Raw genomic sequence first — 18,302 nt, 5'->3', positions numbered from 1 at the left:
TTGTTTTTTTATGTAGCTGCTAAATACATGATCGCGTTCACAAACTTGATGCCTACTTTGTCAGTGGCCGGTAGCATACACAAGGAAATTAGTCTGAAGTACCGGGGTACAGGGGGTGGGACTTACCGGCAGCGGCCATGTGCTCACTGGTCCTGATTGGCTGGAAGCCGACAAAGGGGATCTGCATCGACAGTACGAGACCCACGATGTAAAAAGTGCTGTAAGCTGTAAAGAGAGAAGGAGAGATGGTGGATCATACAAGAAATACAACAATCTGAAAATAAACTATTGCGCCACAGAAACTATTTTGCTCCACTACTCCAGTCTGGGCCCTACTAAGGGAAATCAGCCTCAACAGAGGTATTTAAAGTCTATTGATTTTCACTGTCACACTTCAGAGGGAGTAAATACAAAATACCTAATCTAATGTCATTTGCTGAGGAAAAGGGAGTTGGCTCGGTGCTGCAGGGAGGCCTGAAGTGAGACGACGGCGCCGAGAACAGCTCAACTCCCACCTTTGTAGCTGAGGGGGGGGGCACCGATTGGCAGACGCAGCAGCTTAATTAAGATTTCATACTCTTCCTGAAGAGTGTGCCTCATTTTTGAAGTAGTTGTGACCGCCCTCAGCTATCTCTTTCTCACACATCTGCTATTGACTCAAGACAGAGAGAGATGCATTGTGAGGGAACATAGACTGCGAGGCATTGTATTAAATCAGGACTTTCTTCCCTTTTTTTCCCCTCTCTCCTCTCTCCTTTTTTGTATGTTCCTTCATAGTGAATCAGAGACAGCTGGAAAAAGGAGCCGTGAGATGTAAAGAGGAGGAGAGGTGAGGAAAATAGGACACGCCTGTAGACATAATGTCTTTTCTGTCAACAGAATACGTTTCTCCATTTCTCACATGCTACCAAAAGGTGCACAGGGTTGCAGGATGATGCTCTGCCGACATCCTTGATGAACAATGAAGGCAGGAGGATATTTTCCGCTTCATCTAACAGCCCGGCATTGTCAAGTAGAATTTCGTTTGGCGAAGAACCGTTGGGAAATGGAGCAGAGGTAGGTCAAAGCCCCTCTCACTGTGAAGAGGCCATAATTCATTTTCAAAGCTCTCAAAGATTATGCTTTTGCGGTTACAGCGAGTGCAACATATAATCATGTGTAGAAGATACTTGGCACGGCTTTCATTTTTCCTGACCACAACATCGGCGGCTGTCCGCGGGCTCACGGCTAAGCCGACGACGGAGAGTTTGAAGGATTGAGCTTGAGTTCTGCGAGCCAACTGATAAATGTGCTGGAGCCGCCACGTGGTCTGTGAAACCGGGGATGTTTAGTGGAATAACAAGCCTGTCTCTGGTATTTGCACAAAAACAACAAAAAAATAAAAAGATCAGGTAGCAGGTGGCTGCATTTACTGTTAAGTGGTGTGTGTGTGAGCGTACAGGTGTCTGCACCGCCGATGATGGAACGCTTACGGTTGCGAGAGGTGAGTGCATGCGTGACTCGGCGTTTGCGCTCGTTTCAGGATCAAATGCTTCGGCAACGATGTTGAGAGACGCAGAGGAAGGAGGAGTGTTTTTTTGTCTTGTTCGTTGCATACATTTCTGTTCTAATGGAAGAGGATCTGAAAACGCAGTCACTTTCCATTTCAGCGACTGTATGTGGGGACGTTTTTAACATCAAGTTGCACACTAAAAGCTTTTGTGTGGTTTGTGTGTGTGTGTGTGTGTGTGTGTGTGTGTGTGTGTGTGTGTGTGTGTAGCTCACCGATGTAGACTCTTCTGCTGTAGCGTTGCATCAGCATCAGCACAAACACATGCAGAGGAATCAAGTTGATGATAAACACATAGCCCCCCCATGCCGACACCTGGAACACACACACACACACACACACACACACACATAAGACACGTCAGTCAGCCTGCTGGGACATCGTCTTCTCTCTGAAACGGTCTTCTTCATTGAACCGGCCCGCCTGATCAATTATTCTTCATTTAGTTTCAAACGAGGTAACCACGCTGAGTCGAGAGTTTCCTGTTAAAATGCTACAAATCAGCTTTGCGGGAAGGAAGTCAGGTTTGCCTCATTGACGGGAGATTAATCGAAACCTGAAGTCCTGTTGAGACGCAATGGGTTTCCCACATTGTTGCCGACAGCTACTAAAAAAACTATTTAAAACAGTTGGATTATTGGAAAAATGCATGTCACAAAATGGATGAAACAAAACTATACATTAAACAACCACGACCACTTCAGAAAGACAAAGAAAGAGAAATAATTTCTCAATATCGGCACCCAATGGAGAGAAGACAAAAAAATTATATATAAAGCTGTGGGGAAAAGAACTAGGTGCGACTATTAGAGAAGACAAATGGTTGCATCATTTTGAGACAGACAGTCCACAACATCACCACGTACTTGGAGAGAAAACTGTTGTAAGAATGTAACTGTTAACTCACAGGATAAGAGCTCAAGAGTGATGTCGAGAGAAACGGACGATGTTTTCATATCAAGGACTAGATAAGAGTGTGAACCACTGAATATGTCACTGGAATAAATAGGTTTTGTGGAGACAGGTAATCCTGATCTTTTCATGATTTCTTTTTTTTCCCCCTTTGTGTACATGTGATCTTTCTGTAATGAAAAACCAATAAAATAAAAAACAATTCTGCCACAATGGTGTATTCATGTGAGATTGAAAGTTACTGTAGCTTTTGACTCATTACGGCTCCACGTAACGCACGCGCACACGCACACGCACACACACACACACACACCTAAATTTTCAAACAATTAAACTGAAGTACATCAATCTATACACATAACCACTGGAGGCACCTTAAATAGAATCATTCAAGAAGGGATGTAAAACTATCTCACTGCCTCTTTACTATTAGACATAAGTACAGAGCTATAAAAACCTGAATTATATAGAATCTATAAAAACTAGGCAATCACACTGTACATGTTCGATGCGGCAATAACTTTTAAAGCTCTACTGAAATTGTACCTCAACCGTTTTTGAGGTCCGCTAAATACCGCAGCGCCGGATGTAGGAGCTATAAAAACGACTCCACAAAAACACCACTGACAAGCTTTCAACTGCCTATACTTGACTACAGCAAAGGGGAAATGGAAACAGTGAGAGCACTAGACAATCAAGAGAGGAGAGCATAGAGCAGTGTTGAGGGAAAGAAAGACAGAGGAAAAGAGAAAGGAAAGTTGGGAAGTGTTAGAAAGTGAACTGGAGAGAGGGAGAGCGAATTCAACGGGGAAAGGGATCGCGTGTACGCAGATTGTTTGATGATCCTTTATTCGCAGCTGCTTGTCGGAAAGAGCCCCGTTGCGCCCGCTCGGTATGATGAAAAGTGCATTCATTACACTTCTGCGACCACAGGAAAACTGAGCATCATCATGTCTAATTAATAAAAAACATTAATATGCTACATTAAGGCAGAGAGTTAAAAGAAAACTCCAGAATAAATTCTGTGTTGAATGCTTAATTATAATCTGGCAGTAGTTGGCATCCGTTTTCTCAGATGGTGACGGCCATTTAGTAGCATGGGAACTGTAACTTGAATGAGTCAATTTCAAATTCAAGTTAATTTACACAACTATAAACATGCCAATTCCTACGGAGTACGTATGATAACAAAGAGAGAAAAACAAATCGGGCATTACCATTTAAAAACATTTAAACGGGTCTTTCTCTGCAATCTACAGCCGGCACAAAGACGACGAGGACACGCCACCCCGTCCCCCGCGGTAACTGTGAAGCTCTGTGAATCAATAGGCATGTTTGTGCATTCATGGCATGTGTTAATTCACAAAAACCATGCCAACCGCACCAGTGACTTTCCATGTAAATTTAACAAAAAAGAGCCTCTTTAAAATATTGATCCATCCGAGTTAAACTCTCTGGCGTCACTGAGGTGCATTGTTGACTCAGAGTGTAAAAGTCAACATCATTTTTAATGCTTGTTTTTTTCCCTTTGGGTATTTAACTGGGTATACCATGTCAGAGGGATAGAAGACAGTGGATGGAAAAATTCCCATGGTCACTCCAACAACTGGTGTATTTACCATTGTGCTAGTTACATCATTTGTAATTCACTTACCAAATTGGTGTTAAAGCAGGGTTTAGTAAGTCAGCTGGCATAGGTCATCCTTGTTTGCCATGTAGTGTTATCAAGGACCAACATTATTTCTAACCAAGATTAAGAATCCTCATCTGAGGCTGTACTTCAGCACAGAGGTGCTAAATGCTAACGTCAACATGGTAACATGCTCTCAATGACAGCGCCAACATGTTGATGTTTAGTGGGAGTAATCTTCACCACCATCACCTTCTTAGCTCAGCGTGTTTGCATGCTATTCACGAGTCAGAGATCGGTAAATGTGGTAACCTGGATGCGTCATGCAGGTGGTTACCAGCACCTGTAATTCAGTAAACTCTACGATGCAACTTGCTTGCAGATTTCCCTCTCAAGTGTTTGGATCATTGCCTGCAGAGTGCACAATCGACCCGAGGAAAAAGATGGGAGGTACTGACCATCTGGCCACATTAGAGAACCACACAGTGATGAATGCCCGAGACAAAAACCAAAGCTGTGTGTGTGCATGTCTGAGTGTGTGTGTGTGTGTGTGTGTGTGTGTGTGTGTGTGTGTGTGTGTGTGCGTGTGTGTGTGTGTGCATGCATGCATGCACAAACAGGCTTTATTTGAATTTATGGATCTAACAGCCAGCCCTTTGCCCGAGCCAGAGGCTAACAGGTAAGGGCAGGAATCAGAAAATGTTTGGAGCAAAGTCTTTTAGCCATTATCGCTCTCTGCATTTCATACCGGGCTTATCTGATGACCGCGGGGCCGCTCAGAAGAGGATATAGCAAACACAGCATGCAACAGGGAGAAGGGTTTTACCGCGTGTGTGTACACAGGTGTTTGCAGCCTGAGCCATGTGCTCTTGTCCATTTATGAAAATGAATGTTGTTCTGCTTATTGAACCCTCTCCAACACCAGCAGTGACTTTAGTTCATTAAGAGTTTAAGATGACATTAGAGACAATAATGATCACGGGTCAACAGAAAGGTTGTCGTTGCAACGCAGAATGCTGTAAATCTACTTAGATTCAACCAGCAACAGTTCAGAACAGAAACACCCCACTGAGTCAGTTTCCTGTATCTGTGTCACGTGGGTTTCGCCACTGCACCGCCCTGTTAGGAGACTAGAGGCAGGTCCTGTGTCTATTAACTCCAATGGGAGAAGTGAACGTTAATGTAGATCATGACTGATTCTTTCGCTCTACAGACATTGGATCCATTTTTTTACAAAGCACAGCTGAGGCTGATGGATAAGTCTCTTTTTTTTTCAAGTATTTGGTCCTGAAATTACAACTTTGACCTGGTGCCGGCGCTAAATGGAAGATCAACAGATTGTCAAATCCAGTCAAAAGCTGTTGAGAGATTTCACTCAAACCACAAATGTCGAACTCATGTTGGTTCTAGAGGAAAAAGTCAGATGATCGGCAAAATCATCAGGGTACATATTCTGGGGAAAATTAATGTCAGTGAAAAATGTGCATATCCATCAAGTAGATGTAGATGATATTCCACGGGTGAACACGTAATCGGCTGATGGCACCATTAGAGGCTTCGTACTCTGGGGACCGAGAATGTCTGTATAAAATTGAAGAGAAATCCATCCAATAGTTGTGAAGTTTCAGTCCGGATCGACCGACCAACCATCGCGTATCCCTAAAGCCACGCTGCTAGCATGGCTAAGAAGTTAAGCAAAGTGACATCTATTTAACAGTCACCTGATGCACTTTGTGTTCAGGGCATTTAATCAATACTTGATTAAGCAAAGGAGCTTTTGGTGTGCCCTGATGTTACAGGTTGTTCTGCTAGAGGGGACTGTGGAGGATTTAGAGAGAGCGAGCGAGAGAGCAAGAGCGAGGTAAGCCAAAGCTTTGGGAATGAGCAGTGCAGTTGATCTGCTTTTGCTCTGTCCTCTTGTTATTCCACCCGCTCCACCCTCCCCCCTTGAGGGATGAACGGGGGATGTTGCGCAGCTACCAAAATAGTTCCTGTGGCTCCTGTCCATCAGTAGGGTCCTGCTGCTCCGATCCTCTTCTTAATCTCGTCCTTCTCCGTCCTCTCCCCTCTGATTACACCAATATCCAGGCATGGAATCTGTCCCCGTTTTGTCTCCACATCTGCTTTACGAGTGTCACATTCAATTAAGCCCCATGGGAAAATGTTGTGATGGCTATATCCTGATTAAAGTGACAGCTTATGGGGATATAAAAAAAAAAAAAAGTAGGGATGGGTAAAGGAGTGGATGCAGTGCTTTGTGTGCAGGATCAAAGGGAGGCAGTGCGGGCGGTCGGGAGGATGGTGGTGTTGATGGAGACATACACGGCTAGTTTGCTGCTCACTGCTAGAGGACTCATCCGCAAAAGTGGGTGGGCTGCAGATACAGTACAGAGGAACGTCACATCACCGAGGAGGGGGGTGGGGTGGGGTGGGTGATAATAAGGAGAACGAAGCATGGAGACTCGATGTTCCCATTGCTTCCGACGAGGACGGCGTGAAAGTTACACATCACAACATATTCTCTGTGCGGTCTTATCCTCCTGTGTTTGTCTCCGTCTCGCTGTCCACTCTGTCCTGTTCCCTGCTTATCTCTCCACATGTCTCCTTGTCCTTTTGTCTCCATTCTCCATTTTGCCACCTATTCTATTCATCTCTCCATCACTCCTCTATCTCCCCCCCCAATCCTCTCCACGCCCCCTCTGACGCTGTGGCCCTGTGTGATCGATGAAGCTGGATTTTGGTAATCTGTTTCATTTGATATCTGTCTCACTGCCGGCCACAGAGACTTAGCCTGGAATGAGCAAGAAGCTGGAGTTTTTTTTTTTTAGGTGCTCCAGCTCCCTAACACACACACACAAACAATCTGTCGCTGAGGCAGTGAGCCCGGATCGTCTTTTTTTTCTCATCTCTCTCATCAATCCCCCGATAGGTTTGAGCCCAAACTCATAAATAATGCAGACGACACTGGCTAAACGGCTCCTCCTCTTTTTCCATGCCTCGCCATGTCAACGCTGGACACAGGACAGTAGCCCCCCAAACACTAGCATCCCAGGAGCATTGATAATTATCAAGAACCAGATCTGAATTTGAAAGGAGCTCCAAATACATTTAAAGTGGGATTTGTAGAGAAAAATGCTGTTTCAACTCCTGAAGGCAAAGTGTGTAAAAAATGGCAGAGCCAAAGCTGCTTTACAAAAGACAGTTGCAATACATTTTAAAAGTCTGACTAAAAACACATTTTACAAGAATGAAAACGCCTTGTTGCTAATGATGAATGCTGAGGTTTGTGCGTCTTCACTTACTCAAATAATGGGAAAAGAAATGGAGAAAGGTCGATAAGGACCGGAACCAGAAAAACCTTTATTATACCGAACCGTAACTCAGTGACAAAATGTCACAAAAGGTAGTGGGTTGCACAGCAGTAAAACAGACACACAAGCAAAAAAAGAACATGTCAAATATTTACATCAAATACAAATAAAAAAAAACAATTGTAAAATGCATACAAGTTAAATTACAGGCCTAAATAAAAATATAAATATGGGAACAAGAAGTCATGATGTGATCTTGACTTACAATTCAATCAAATCTGGTTATCGTTAGTTTGTACCTTGTGTGTGTGCGTGTGTGTGCGTGCGTGCGTGTCAGTGTGTGTGTGTGTGTGTGTGTGTGTGTGTGTGTGTGTGTGTGTGTGTGTGTGTGTGTGTGTGTGTGTGTGTGTGTGTGTAATCTCACCATGTAGAAATAGGAGAGACAACAGCCAATGGCCCAGAACACAGAGCCCGTTTTCACCGACTTCACCTACAAGGGAGACAGAGAGTCACAGTAAATAGTTATGAATACATCCATAAACCGTACGCGTCAGCATCAAGTAAGACATGTATACCCACAGTTTGTGTATCAGGGACATTAGCAACAAAAGCACCATAGGATGCACTTTCTGTGAGACAATGACATGATGTTCTCCTTAGACTATAATAGAAAGAAATTATCTGGACCACGGCCAGTCACATTATTAAGCGTTCAAGCTGTAATCAGTACAAATGACTATTATGCAAAGATAAATTATAACGTTATCATGATCCGTTCAAATGTAATCTGTAAACTTGAATAATACAGTTGTTTGAAGGAGATGTTTTCAGAGGAATTATGACTTGTTTAGCTTCCTGCCACTAGTTCTGAGCAGCTTATAATACATAATTAAAATGTAACAAAAAAATACTGATTCCAAACTTCTGAAAGAAACCAGAAGTGATTGTTGGAACAGTGGAAAGACAAACAAGAGTTTTGATGAGTTGAGATGTAATGTCTTTTACGATGATCAGCGAGGTTAATCTACTGTTGCTGTTGGCTTTGAGGAAAGCATAATAATTGTATGCTTTGTAGTAAATAAACTATAATAATTGTCCAAATCAGATGATTTTATTTATTTTTTTAATAAGCCAACATTTTCCATTTCTGCGAGTTCTTTGAACACTGATGCTTTCAATAATCCTTAAAGAACTCCATCGTCTAAAAAGGGTTTGTCAGAAGCCAGCGCAGTGTAATATGAAATGAAAATGGTTAAAAAGCGCTAAACCCTCATATTTTGTGCATCTTTAAAAAGCAGTTCAATGATCACAGTTAAACAATCATAGCAGATGTGGAATAGCCAGCTGTGCTTAGAGAGCTGATGAGAGTGGTTCAGACTAGACAAGCGAAAACATCTTGTAAACAACAAGCTCTCCTTCCCCGCCACAGGCCGATAAAGCAGGCAAGTGTACACATTAACATTTAAAAACACACAGGGAAGGAGAACACACACACACACACACACACACACACACACACACACACACACACGACTCAATAGACTTGAGGAGAAAAACTGGGGGGGAGAAGAGGAGGTTGTCAAGAAGCTTGATCCAAAAAAGGCTGAGATTCGCTGATGGGGGTGAATCAATGATCGTTGGACTGTGGTGGTCCCGCCTTGCCCAAGAACCAGAACAGACTTCCGGATCAATTCTGCACAGTTAAGACACACAGACACCGCTTCATACCGTCTGTGCGTGCAGAAATACAAAAACAAACTGCTCCAGTGGGGCTTTCCTCTATGTGTTGAGGAGGGGCACAGTAAGTAGGTCTGTGATGACCTGATGATTATCATGTTCCTCTATAAGAAGGAGGAACTTCTGATGTTCGTTGCTCTGTTTGGGTCAACAGGACTAAAGCCAAATTCAGTAGGGATTTGTTTCTCTAAGGGAGATGGGGTGATTTTAACACTATAAGCGCTGGAAACTAACTTTGATCCAGTCTGAAGTTAGTTTCCTGCAAATTGGAGCATTTTTACAGTGTATCAAAGTTTGTATACATAGAGCTACATTTACTGTTTAATGCAGTTTTACAACAATCCTGCATAAATCATAACGGTAGGATGTATTGCAGGGCTGTTTTATTAGACTGCATTAGCTGTAATTGGATGTAAACTGACAACTGAGCACTTTTTCCATAAACAGTTCCACGCCGTTGAGTCTTTGCTTTTGTTTAATCGTGAAAACAAGCATGACGATCCTTGGAATGTGGGTGGTGAGTTTAGGTCAAATTCGTATGCGTGTTAAGATAAACAAATGGATTTTATATTTTTATGTATGCGCTGGTTTGGGAGGACACCCCGGGTTCAACTGGGCAGGTTGCCGTGTTCTCACTTTGGCTGGGCCAAAGGTTGCGTGCGGCCTCGCGTCGTCCATTCAGAGGCATGTGCATGTTCAACTGGTGCCACCACCACCACCACCACTCGCCTCTTCCAACTGCCCTCCCAGCCTCCACTCTCTTTGTCGAGACACAGAAGTCGCACAGTGTGATACTAGTCCAGCTAATTAAATGTGAGCCGAGAGAAAGCGCGGAATTACTGTTACAACAATGTAAGCATGGTGCACAGGGTTAGAGCAACGGGGGGAGGCAGTGCTACTCTGTGTGTGTGTGTGTGTGTGTGTGTGTGTGTGTGTGTGTATCCATGTTACTAAGAGCCGGTGTTAAAAAGAGCAGCTCTCCTGGGTGCGAGAGGATTCAATTATAGATTATAGGAGAGAGAGAGAGAGAGAGAGAGAGAGAGAGAGAGAGAGAGAGAGAGAGAGAGAGAGAGAGAGAGAGAGAGAGAGAGAGAGAGAGAGAGAGAGAGAGAGAGAGTGTGTGTGTGTGTGTGTGTGTGTGTGTGTGTGTGAGTTGGGAGGGGGTAAACAGAGATTAAGCGTGTGGAGTTGAATGGGTTATTAGTGGATAAAATGAAGGAGTCGGATAATGAAGATTGGGCTGAGACTTGAGAGAGCGGCTCTCGGCTTTTTTTCCCCTAACGTGGAGGAAATGACGGAGGGGGGAGGTGTAACGAGACGAGGAAGAGAGGGCAAGAAAGGAATGAGCAATAATGAGATACAGTGAGAGAGAGCGAGGTGGGAGGAAGCGGCAGGACGAGGAACACTGCCAGAGCAAAACATTGACAGGGACAAAGGAAGACAAAGACAATTAAAGGCAGACGAGATGGAAGAAAGACGGAGAGGAGGGAAAAAGGGAAACGCAAAGACAAATGTGGGTAAATGACACTGATAATGGGAAGCAGTGGCGCATGGCCGCGATGATTGTTTTTCAGGGCCCTCGCCAAATAGAACGGAGCGTGCGAGAGGCGGCAGGTGAGCGGAGAGGGATTTTTTTCCCCAATGGCACCGCTTCACTGATGACACATCACTTTAAGAGGCTGCGATGAACACCTGCCTCACCTGGAGATGTATTGTCCATTCACGCAAGATGACAAGAGGCCATTATATTATCGCAGAGACAAACAGATGTCCCCAACACACACTAATAAACATTTCCTGGTGTGAGACAAATGGTTATGGTTGGATTGGTCCTGGAAAGTAAATGGCGGATTTTGGAGACTCCCTGCAGAGTGTAAAAAATTTAAAAAAAATAAATAAATAAAAAAAGATTTCAGATGGACACAGGAGGAAAACGTCTATGTATTCGGGAAAAGAACCCACATTAAATGGGTAAGGATCAGGGCTCCCTTGTTAATGTTTAAAAGGTGCCAAATGTGCTATAAAAGTTTTTTTAATGCCTGCTGTGGAAATACGAAACATTATCTACCCGTCTACATAAAGAGACTGACAAAAATATATAAAAATTACACATTTTTAGAAAGTTCTTTTTCATAACGCAACTCATTAATGCAAAGAGAGCAACCCAGTTTGCAATCCTTGTTGCACAACCGTCTCTATCAACAAAAATGTCTGACATCCCTTTTGTCCTTGCCTTAAATTACCAAGGCAAACGGTCTTGATGGATGGTACGATCTACTTCAGGACGGTGATAAAACATAAAAAGTTAGTCTGTAGTCTCGCTGTCAATTATAGTTCTTTAAAAAAAAAAAAATTAAATTGTGGTTTGTATCCGTCTGTACATACATGTACATATAAAAGTCTGTGTATACATTTGTACATAATATACATTTCCTGAGTATGTTTAGCTCCAGAAACACAGTATGTTGGAGGATGCAAACCCTCACGCTGACACTAGCAGCTGTTTGATTTCACTCTGCTGAGCCGGCAAAACAGACAGAGTCAGATGTGTAGCATCGGGACGGTAAACACAACAGGTACGCTCAGCCAGCCACCTGGACTCCAAACTGTAGGTCATCGCCAGATCAGCTACAGTGAGCGAGTTGCCCGCCAGCTTAGTGACTAATACCGCCATGACACCACATGTAAACACGCATCAGGGCCTGATGTGACAAAGCGACAGCCTGGGACGGCTGAATCCTTGGACAGATTAAAGCTTGCTTCCAACCCGGCGGCGACTGTACTTCCAAGCGTGTTATTCTGTGACAAACAGCAGTGAGGCATGACGAAACACCTGCATCACTACTTCTGTCTAAATGAAAGCCTCCACCGCACGGGCATGTCTTCACGCTTGTGCATAAAGGGAAATCAACGCCTTGAAGGTAAAAACTAAACTTGGACAAATATCCTACGAGCTTCTATTAGCACCTCACACACTGCCTGTGGCACGCATGTTGGATCCCTTGTCTGTTTACTTGCTGGAAGCGCTGGGATGAGGACAGTAAGAGTAGCAGGTTTCTTCTCCCCGGCCTGTCTAACATTCAACTAATTTGTGTAGATTTTTTCCCCATAGAAATTGAAATAACCGTTGGATTATCTAACTCCAAAGCCAGGAATTTCTGTCCGTCTGTGTCCTTCACATATCTCGAGAGATTTACATCAAGTCTGAATGGTCTATTGCTGGTGACCCGAAAGAGTCAAAGATTAATATCAATAAAGTTTGAATAAGCAAGCGAACAGCACTGAGCAGCAGCAGAGGGTGGATTTCTTTTTTTAAGATATACTAAACAAAATGTGTCTTTTTACAAATGCATTTTCAATGTATTAATTGTCAAGCATTGTGCAGAGTTTTGAAGCATCTAATACAACTATATGTTTCATCTAAAGCCCCCTATAAACAGATATCTTCAGGCTCACATAAACAACATCAAGTGAATCGATTTTGATGTTTACCAATTAAACTTCTTTGACGATCAGGAAAACATGTCAGGGCTTGACATTAAGCTTTTTTTAGACAAGTTACGAGGGATTTGGACAATTGGACAAAAAAAAAAAAAAAGAAAAGTCTAAAAATCTCAATATTTGCTCCGATTAAACATTTGGGCGTCTGATTAAGCAAGTTGTTTCAAATGCTTATTTAGCCGGCTTGTGCTGCCAACCGGCTGCTAACAGATAACATTAACTAGCTCTCTTCCTGCCAATTTCAACAGATTTGTGGTTCACAATGCAGCATCTCCCGATTGTATATTTATACTGAATATTGGCCCCTAATAAAGATCACAACTATTTTTCACTTGTCCGATGGATTGAGTAAAACAAGACTAAATCTGTCTAGAACAGAACATGTACACTGAATGCTGATGAGAATCGTTGCATGGCCTCCAAATACGTAAGTGTGGAACTCCAGCGGTCTTGCTCTGTTTCGAGCTGTGACGGAACTCTAACAGCTGCAGGCGGTCATGTTTGAACGCTGCGGGTACAATGAAAAAAATGATGCACCAGTTTAAATAAAACTGGTGCATCATTTGCCTGCCTTATCTCTGGAACTCTGGTGCAGTTGGTGTGAACCAGCATTGAATGACACGTCTACGTACAACTACCCAGCTACAGCTGGTCAAGAACTGACATGTGGCTTATTTACATGAGTCTCCAATAGGATTGCAGCATCCTATCATGTAATCTTTCCTGGATAATACCCAAAGCTTCTAAGCTATACAAAAGAGAAAGAATGGAATTTGCCAAAGTAAACTGAGCAGCAGGAGCAATGCAAAGAAGGCGACACAAAGAAGCTTTAGAATAAAGGTGACTGTCAGTCTGAGCGGCTGAATCTCTCTGGTAATTCCTGTTCTTCATATTTGTCTAGTGTATTGTTTAAAGTCATAGATCAATATGGCCGTTGGCAGTGTTAACTACAACTGCTTAAGTTAACAGCCAAGCATAGAGTGCTGCAGGGATGATGTAATTTTTGTAGGCCGACGTGGATGTTAGCATTGCACCGATTCCCTTGACAAAAGCCAAAAGGCCATTGGATTTTAGATTACTGCACAAAATAAACTGTGTGGCAAAAAAAAAAGTCCATGATACTTGGACGATTTGTTCAGCAAGATAATCTAGACAAATGATGTCAAAGGCAGAAGAAACGTTGGGCTATAAACAAACTACACCACGATCACATATGCACAAAGAGGGTGTGAAGGCGGACAAGTCAAAACTTTACTTTCAAAACTGACGTATTCACTAAACATGAAAATATCTTCAGCTCTTTTCAACCACGGGCCTTTCTCAGGCATCTTACCAAACACCCGTTGATTTTGAGACGAGGGAACCAGAAGTGCAAAAATGCTCATTCCCAGACTCGTTCCTGCAGCGCTCTGTTGAGGATGAATTAGCTCCGATGATATAACGCTCTTTCACTGCTGCATGTCTGGAAGAAGGCCTTGCAGGTGAAGACGGCTTGCTAATTGCAGATCACTTTATTACAGTCTATTCAATCTTTTGCTTGATCTCTTTTACATTGATACATTTGACAATATTAAATTTGGCCTCCCTTCAAACATCCGTATTCATTTGACACCTGCTCCTGTTAACGGTGCAGGTGTGACATTCTTTCAGAGTGATGACTAATTGCTCCACTGTAACCACTTCCTTTTATACTCTCTCGCTTGCAGACTACAGGAACGCGGAGCAATTTTGTTAATTGAAAATCATTTTTATAGACTCCATGGGATGACAGGATATTGTATAAACAAAAAATATGCCCACCGTGCTTTAATGATTGGCAGTGATGACCGCGCATGTAGAGTTTTCCTCCAGTGATACGCTCCAACGTCAGCAGCTTTTAACCTTTACGGCATCGCGTGCTGCCCATATTTATTAATTCAATCGCGTGACGTTCAAGCCACTAATCATGGCCTGCAGAGTGGCAACTCTTATGGCACCCACATAGCTGAATTCCTTCATTCAGATTTACGAGACTCCTGGTTCACTACGGTGCTGCAGCAAACCAACGATCACTAGTTCTACATTCAATCCAAACTCTTCCCTTCTCTGTTTGGAACGAGTTACCCAAACTTGATTCCGTCAGAAAAAAAAACAACTTTCAGTCTTCAAAGTCACTCTTAAATGTTACTTCATGCACCGTCAAGAAGTGTGGCATCTTGTGTCAGGTGGAACAGTTACGGCACCCTTTAGGTATTACGATGCTGACCTCTTTGATGTGAGGAGAAACCTGGTTTAATAGAAAAAAGGCTGAATACTTTAAACAGGTTATCTGCTAATGCTTTCCATCTCAAGTTTTCTTTTCACATAAGACGTGTTGTGGCACTATCATTCTTATTGGAGTATAACAGTTGAAAATAAAATAAAGTATGCATCACTGAACGGGCACAGCTCAAAACATGTCAAGGTCAACTCCAATAACAAAAAAAAGACACACACACACACACACACACACACACACACACACACACACACACACACACACACACACACACACACACACACACACACACACACACACACACACACACCTGAGGGGCTGTAAGGCAGCTGCTGATACAAATGAAAAGAGAGGACACAGTGAAAAGTCTCTTTCACACATCTTCCAGCTTGAAAAGCCCTTTACTTCTCTCCACTGTGGCAGACCATTTCACAACAATTTTTGCACAGTGGTTCCTGCAAACATCCAAGTTGTATTCAAAAAAATAACACGTTCTACTCATGCGTGCAATTTCTTTCGTTCCGTCAAGGTCTACCTCGCAGAACAAGGATAACCGGGTCAAATTCAATTTGAAAATAAACGGGAGGGAAAATATTTTTTTGTCACATACAAAACAAACCTGACCTTGTTGAGAACAGTGATGGAGCAGATTCAATGAGGTCAGCTTCCCTGTTGGCACACAGGTGAACCTGCTGTGTTTACTTTGTGTATTTCCCAAAAAGGAAGGTAAAGTGTGTGTGTGTGTGTGTGTGTGTGTGTGTGTGTGTGTGTGTGTGTGTGTGTGTGTGTGTGTGTGTGTGGGGGGGGGGGGGGGGGGATTCAACCTTTAACCCGAGAGTTTCAATTTTGGCTCTTAAAGGTCATCTTATTGTGAAGGTTTTACGGCACAGCATGCTGTTTCCTGAGTTCCACGAGGTCTGCAAAGATGCCCAGTGTGCCTTTCAAGTCTCTGGATAAATAATTCAACATCTGAGGCCAAGTAAGATTGAAAATAGGGCTTCTTTTCCGACTACATAAAGCACATCCTCGAAAAATGAACAAACTTCACTGTTAGGGGAGACATATATATTTTTCAGCCAAAATAGATTTAAAAGCTGACGCAGCACGTGTTTAGGCTTTATTCTGATTCCCAACAAAGGAGGAAGTCAAACTGACCATGAAACAACATCAGAGGCGTACATACATTTGCCTATATAACGTTTCCATGTACACTTCCTTATTGCCCCTTCCCATTCCAGGACCGGTGTACATACCCAGAGGTAGTAGGTGAACTGCAGGGCGAAGATGGCGATGCCCTCATTGTCAAAGGAGCCGGCGACGGAGCGCGAGATGTAGCCCGGGACGATGGCGATGAAGCAGGCCGCCAGCAGACCTGCACCCTGGTTCCACAGCTCCCGCGTCAGCAGGAAGGTGGAGATGGCCGTCAGTCCGCTGAACACCGGTGCCAGAAAGACGCACACGTCGCGGATGTGGACGGTGATGTGGAGCAGGTTGAGCATGTAGTGGATGAGGCCGGCGGTCACCATTAACCCCGGGTATACCTGAGAGATAGAGGGAGAGAGGTGACACACCAGTAGAGCGATGGGTATGAAGAAGAATCTCTGAGTATTTTTTTTCCCCAAACAAAAAAGAAACATTTGATTGTTCTAGTTTCTTAAATGTGAGAATTTACTGTAAAATTAATATCTTTGGGTTTTGGACTATTGGTCGAAGAAAAAAGGATTTTTTCTTGTGGACCAATCAACTAATCAAGAACATAATTGGCGGATTAATTAATTAAAATCTTTTGATGCATGCTTAGACATAAGCAGTGGTAGGTGAGTGACAGGAGACGAGAGAGGAAGCATGAAAGGAGCCAAGAGGGCAAAAATGTTTCGGAAGGAGATAGCATAACAAACAGGAGGACATCATTTACAGTCACGTAAAACGGAAAAAAATACAGCAGCTCCTTACATTTGAGAATCTGGAACGTGCAAATGTTTGACATATTTTGCTTAATAAACGACTTGATGTAGTTTGGTTCATTTCTTTGAGATCAAGAGGAAAAAAATGATATATTGTGTCATTTTAGTTCTGGTCCGGTTTCTGTTCACACCGATTTTTTACAAACGAACCAATAGGAGCAAACACAGTCAAACAGACAGACTCGTTGATCAGACAGTTTTTTTGGGATAGTCATACTGCATCATCAAGGCCCACATGGGTGAATCTAAACTCTGGTGACTGACAGGTGTTCATGCAGCACTTTAATACTTCTGATGTGCATATTTATGTTCTTTGGTGTTACAAAGAGCTCACGGAGGAATCACTGATTATGAGCATAATTAGTATTATTAGACTGCAAATTCACCAAGTTATGAATAAAGACTAAAAGGACAAAAAGGAGATATCTTATTCAGTAATGATTCAGGGCTTATAACTGTCAGATCACTGTCGCACACCTTTTACTGGACTTAATGAACTGACTGAGCACAAAGTTGTATAAAAGCACAGCAGTTTTAACAGCATTTGACCCTTTAATCAGAGAAATGACCTGTGCCAACGCACATATGAGTCAGTTATAAAATGTACCTCCTGAACAGACATCACAATCAGCAGATAGATTTACTATGACTTCAGTGGTTTAATTATTATAAATGTGAGACTGATCGGCCAGTCCACAGTCATGGCTGATCAGCTGAAAACCGGCCAGTTTCGATCGGTGGCCGATTGATCGGCTGCATTTCTACTCAGGTCTCTAATTAGCTGGTGCATAGGAGACCAAAGATTCAACCGATCTCATTCAATGATCATCAACCATGTCTTGCCTATTGACTCGGAGGACTGGACTCACTCTAATGGAGCGGTATCCTGCCATGTACAGAACTACTCTTGTATTTATTATCCATTTCAAACTCCACAGAGTAAAAAAAACATTACCCAGCCTGCTTTGAGTTTTGGCTTGATAGCTAAAAAGTCATCGGGCATAATTTATCAGCACTTTTTCTCTAACTTGGTATCCCAGAATACATTACATCGCTTGTTCATTATGAAAATATCATCAACTAGAACTGACAAAAGCGGTTACAAAAAAAAAAAGCACTCGAGTCATTGTCCTTTTGGCAACAAAGAGCGGTTTATTGGCTTGACAGCCCGCTGTTGTTATGGACTGTCACATTAGAGGAGCCTGCCTTCCTTATCTACAGCTTAGGAGAAAGAGCGTCTGACGGTCTTTCTCCAGGGAATGGAGGCTGGGTGGGAGTGGTGGGGGGGAGAAGGGGAAAAAGGGAAATAAGGGAGAGGGCAGCTGGACTGGTCTAAGCAGGGAGGCACTTAAGTGTCACATTAACCGATATCTGCTCGTCCGTCTTCCTAACGGTGTGACCCATCCGAGTGCTTAGAGACTTAACGCTATCATACACAATT

General features: G+C 43.0%; 1 protein-coding gene across 1 annotated transcript in view; it reads right to left on the bottom strand.

The window, feature by feature from the left end:
- Positions 1 to 18,302, bottom strand: part of LOC137872794 (dolichyl-diphosphooligosaccharide--protein glycosyltransferase subunit STT3B-like) — a 73,091-nt gene that overhangs the window by 13,953 nt on the left and 40,836 nt on the right. The window contains exons 3-6 of the mRNA XM_068711245.1: positions 16,151 to 16,438; positions 7,827 to 7,892; positions 1,765 to 1,864; positions 127 to 225 (exon numbers count right to left, since the gene is read on the bottom strand). Of these exons, the coding sequence (XP_068567346.1) occupies positions 127 to 225; positions 1,765 to 1,864; positions 7,827 to 7,892; positions 16,151 to 16,438 (553 nt within the window). The remainder of the gene's footprint in view (positions 1 to 126; positions 226 to 1,764; positions 1,865 to 7,826; positions 7,893 to 16,150; positions 16,439 to 18,302) is intronic.

The sequence above is a fragment of the Cebidichthys violaceus genome, unplaced genomic scaffold (assembly GCF_023349555.1).
Source record: "Cebidichthys violaceus isolate CVI_PGR_0920_01 unplaced genomic scaffold, fCebVio1.0.p SCAF_16, whole genome shotgun sequence".
Taxonomy (NCBI): domain Eukaryota; kingdom Metazoa; phylum Chordata; class Actinopteri; order Perciformes; family Stichaeidae; genus Cebidichthys; species Cebidichthys violaceus.
Note: the sequence above shows the minus strand (reverse complement) of the source record. Positions and strands in the feature narration are given on the sequence as shown.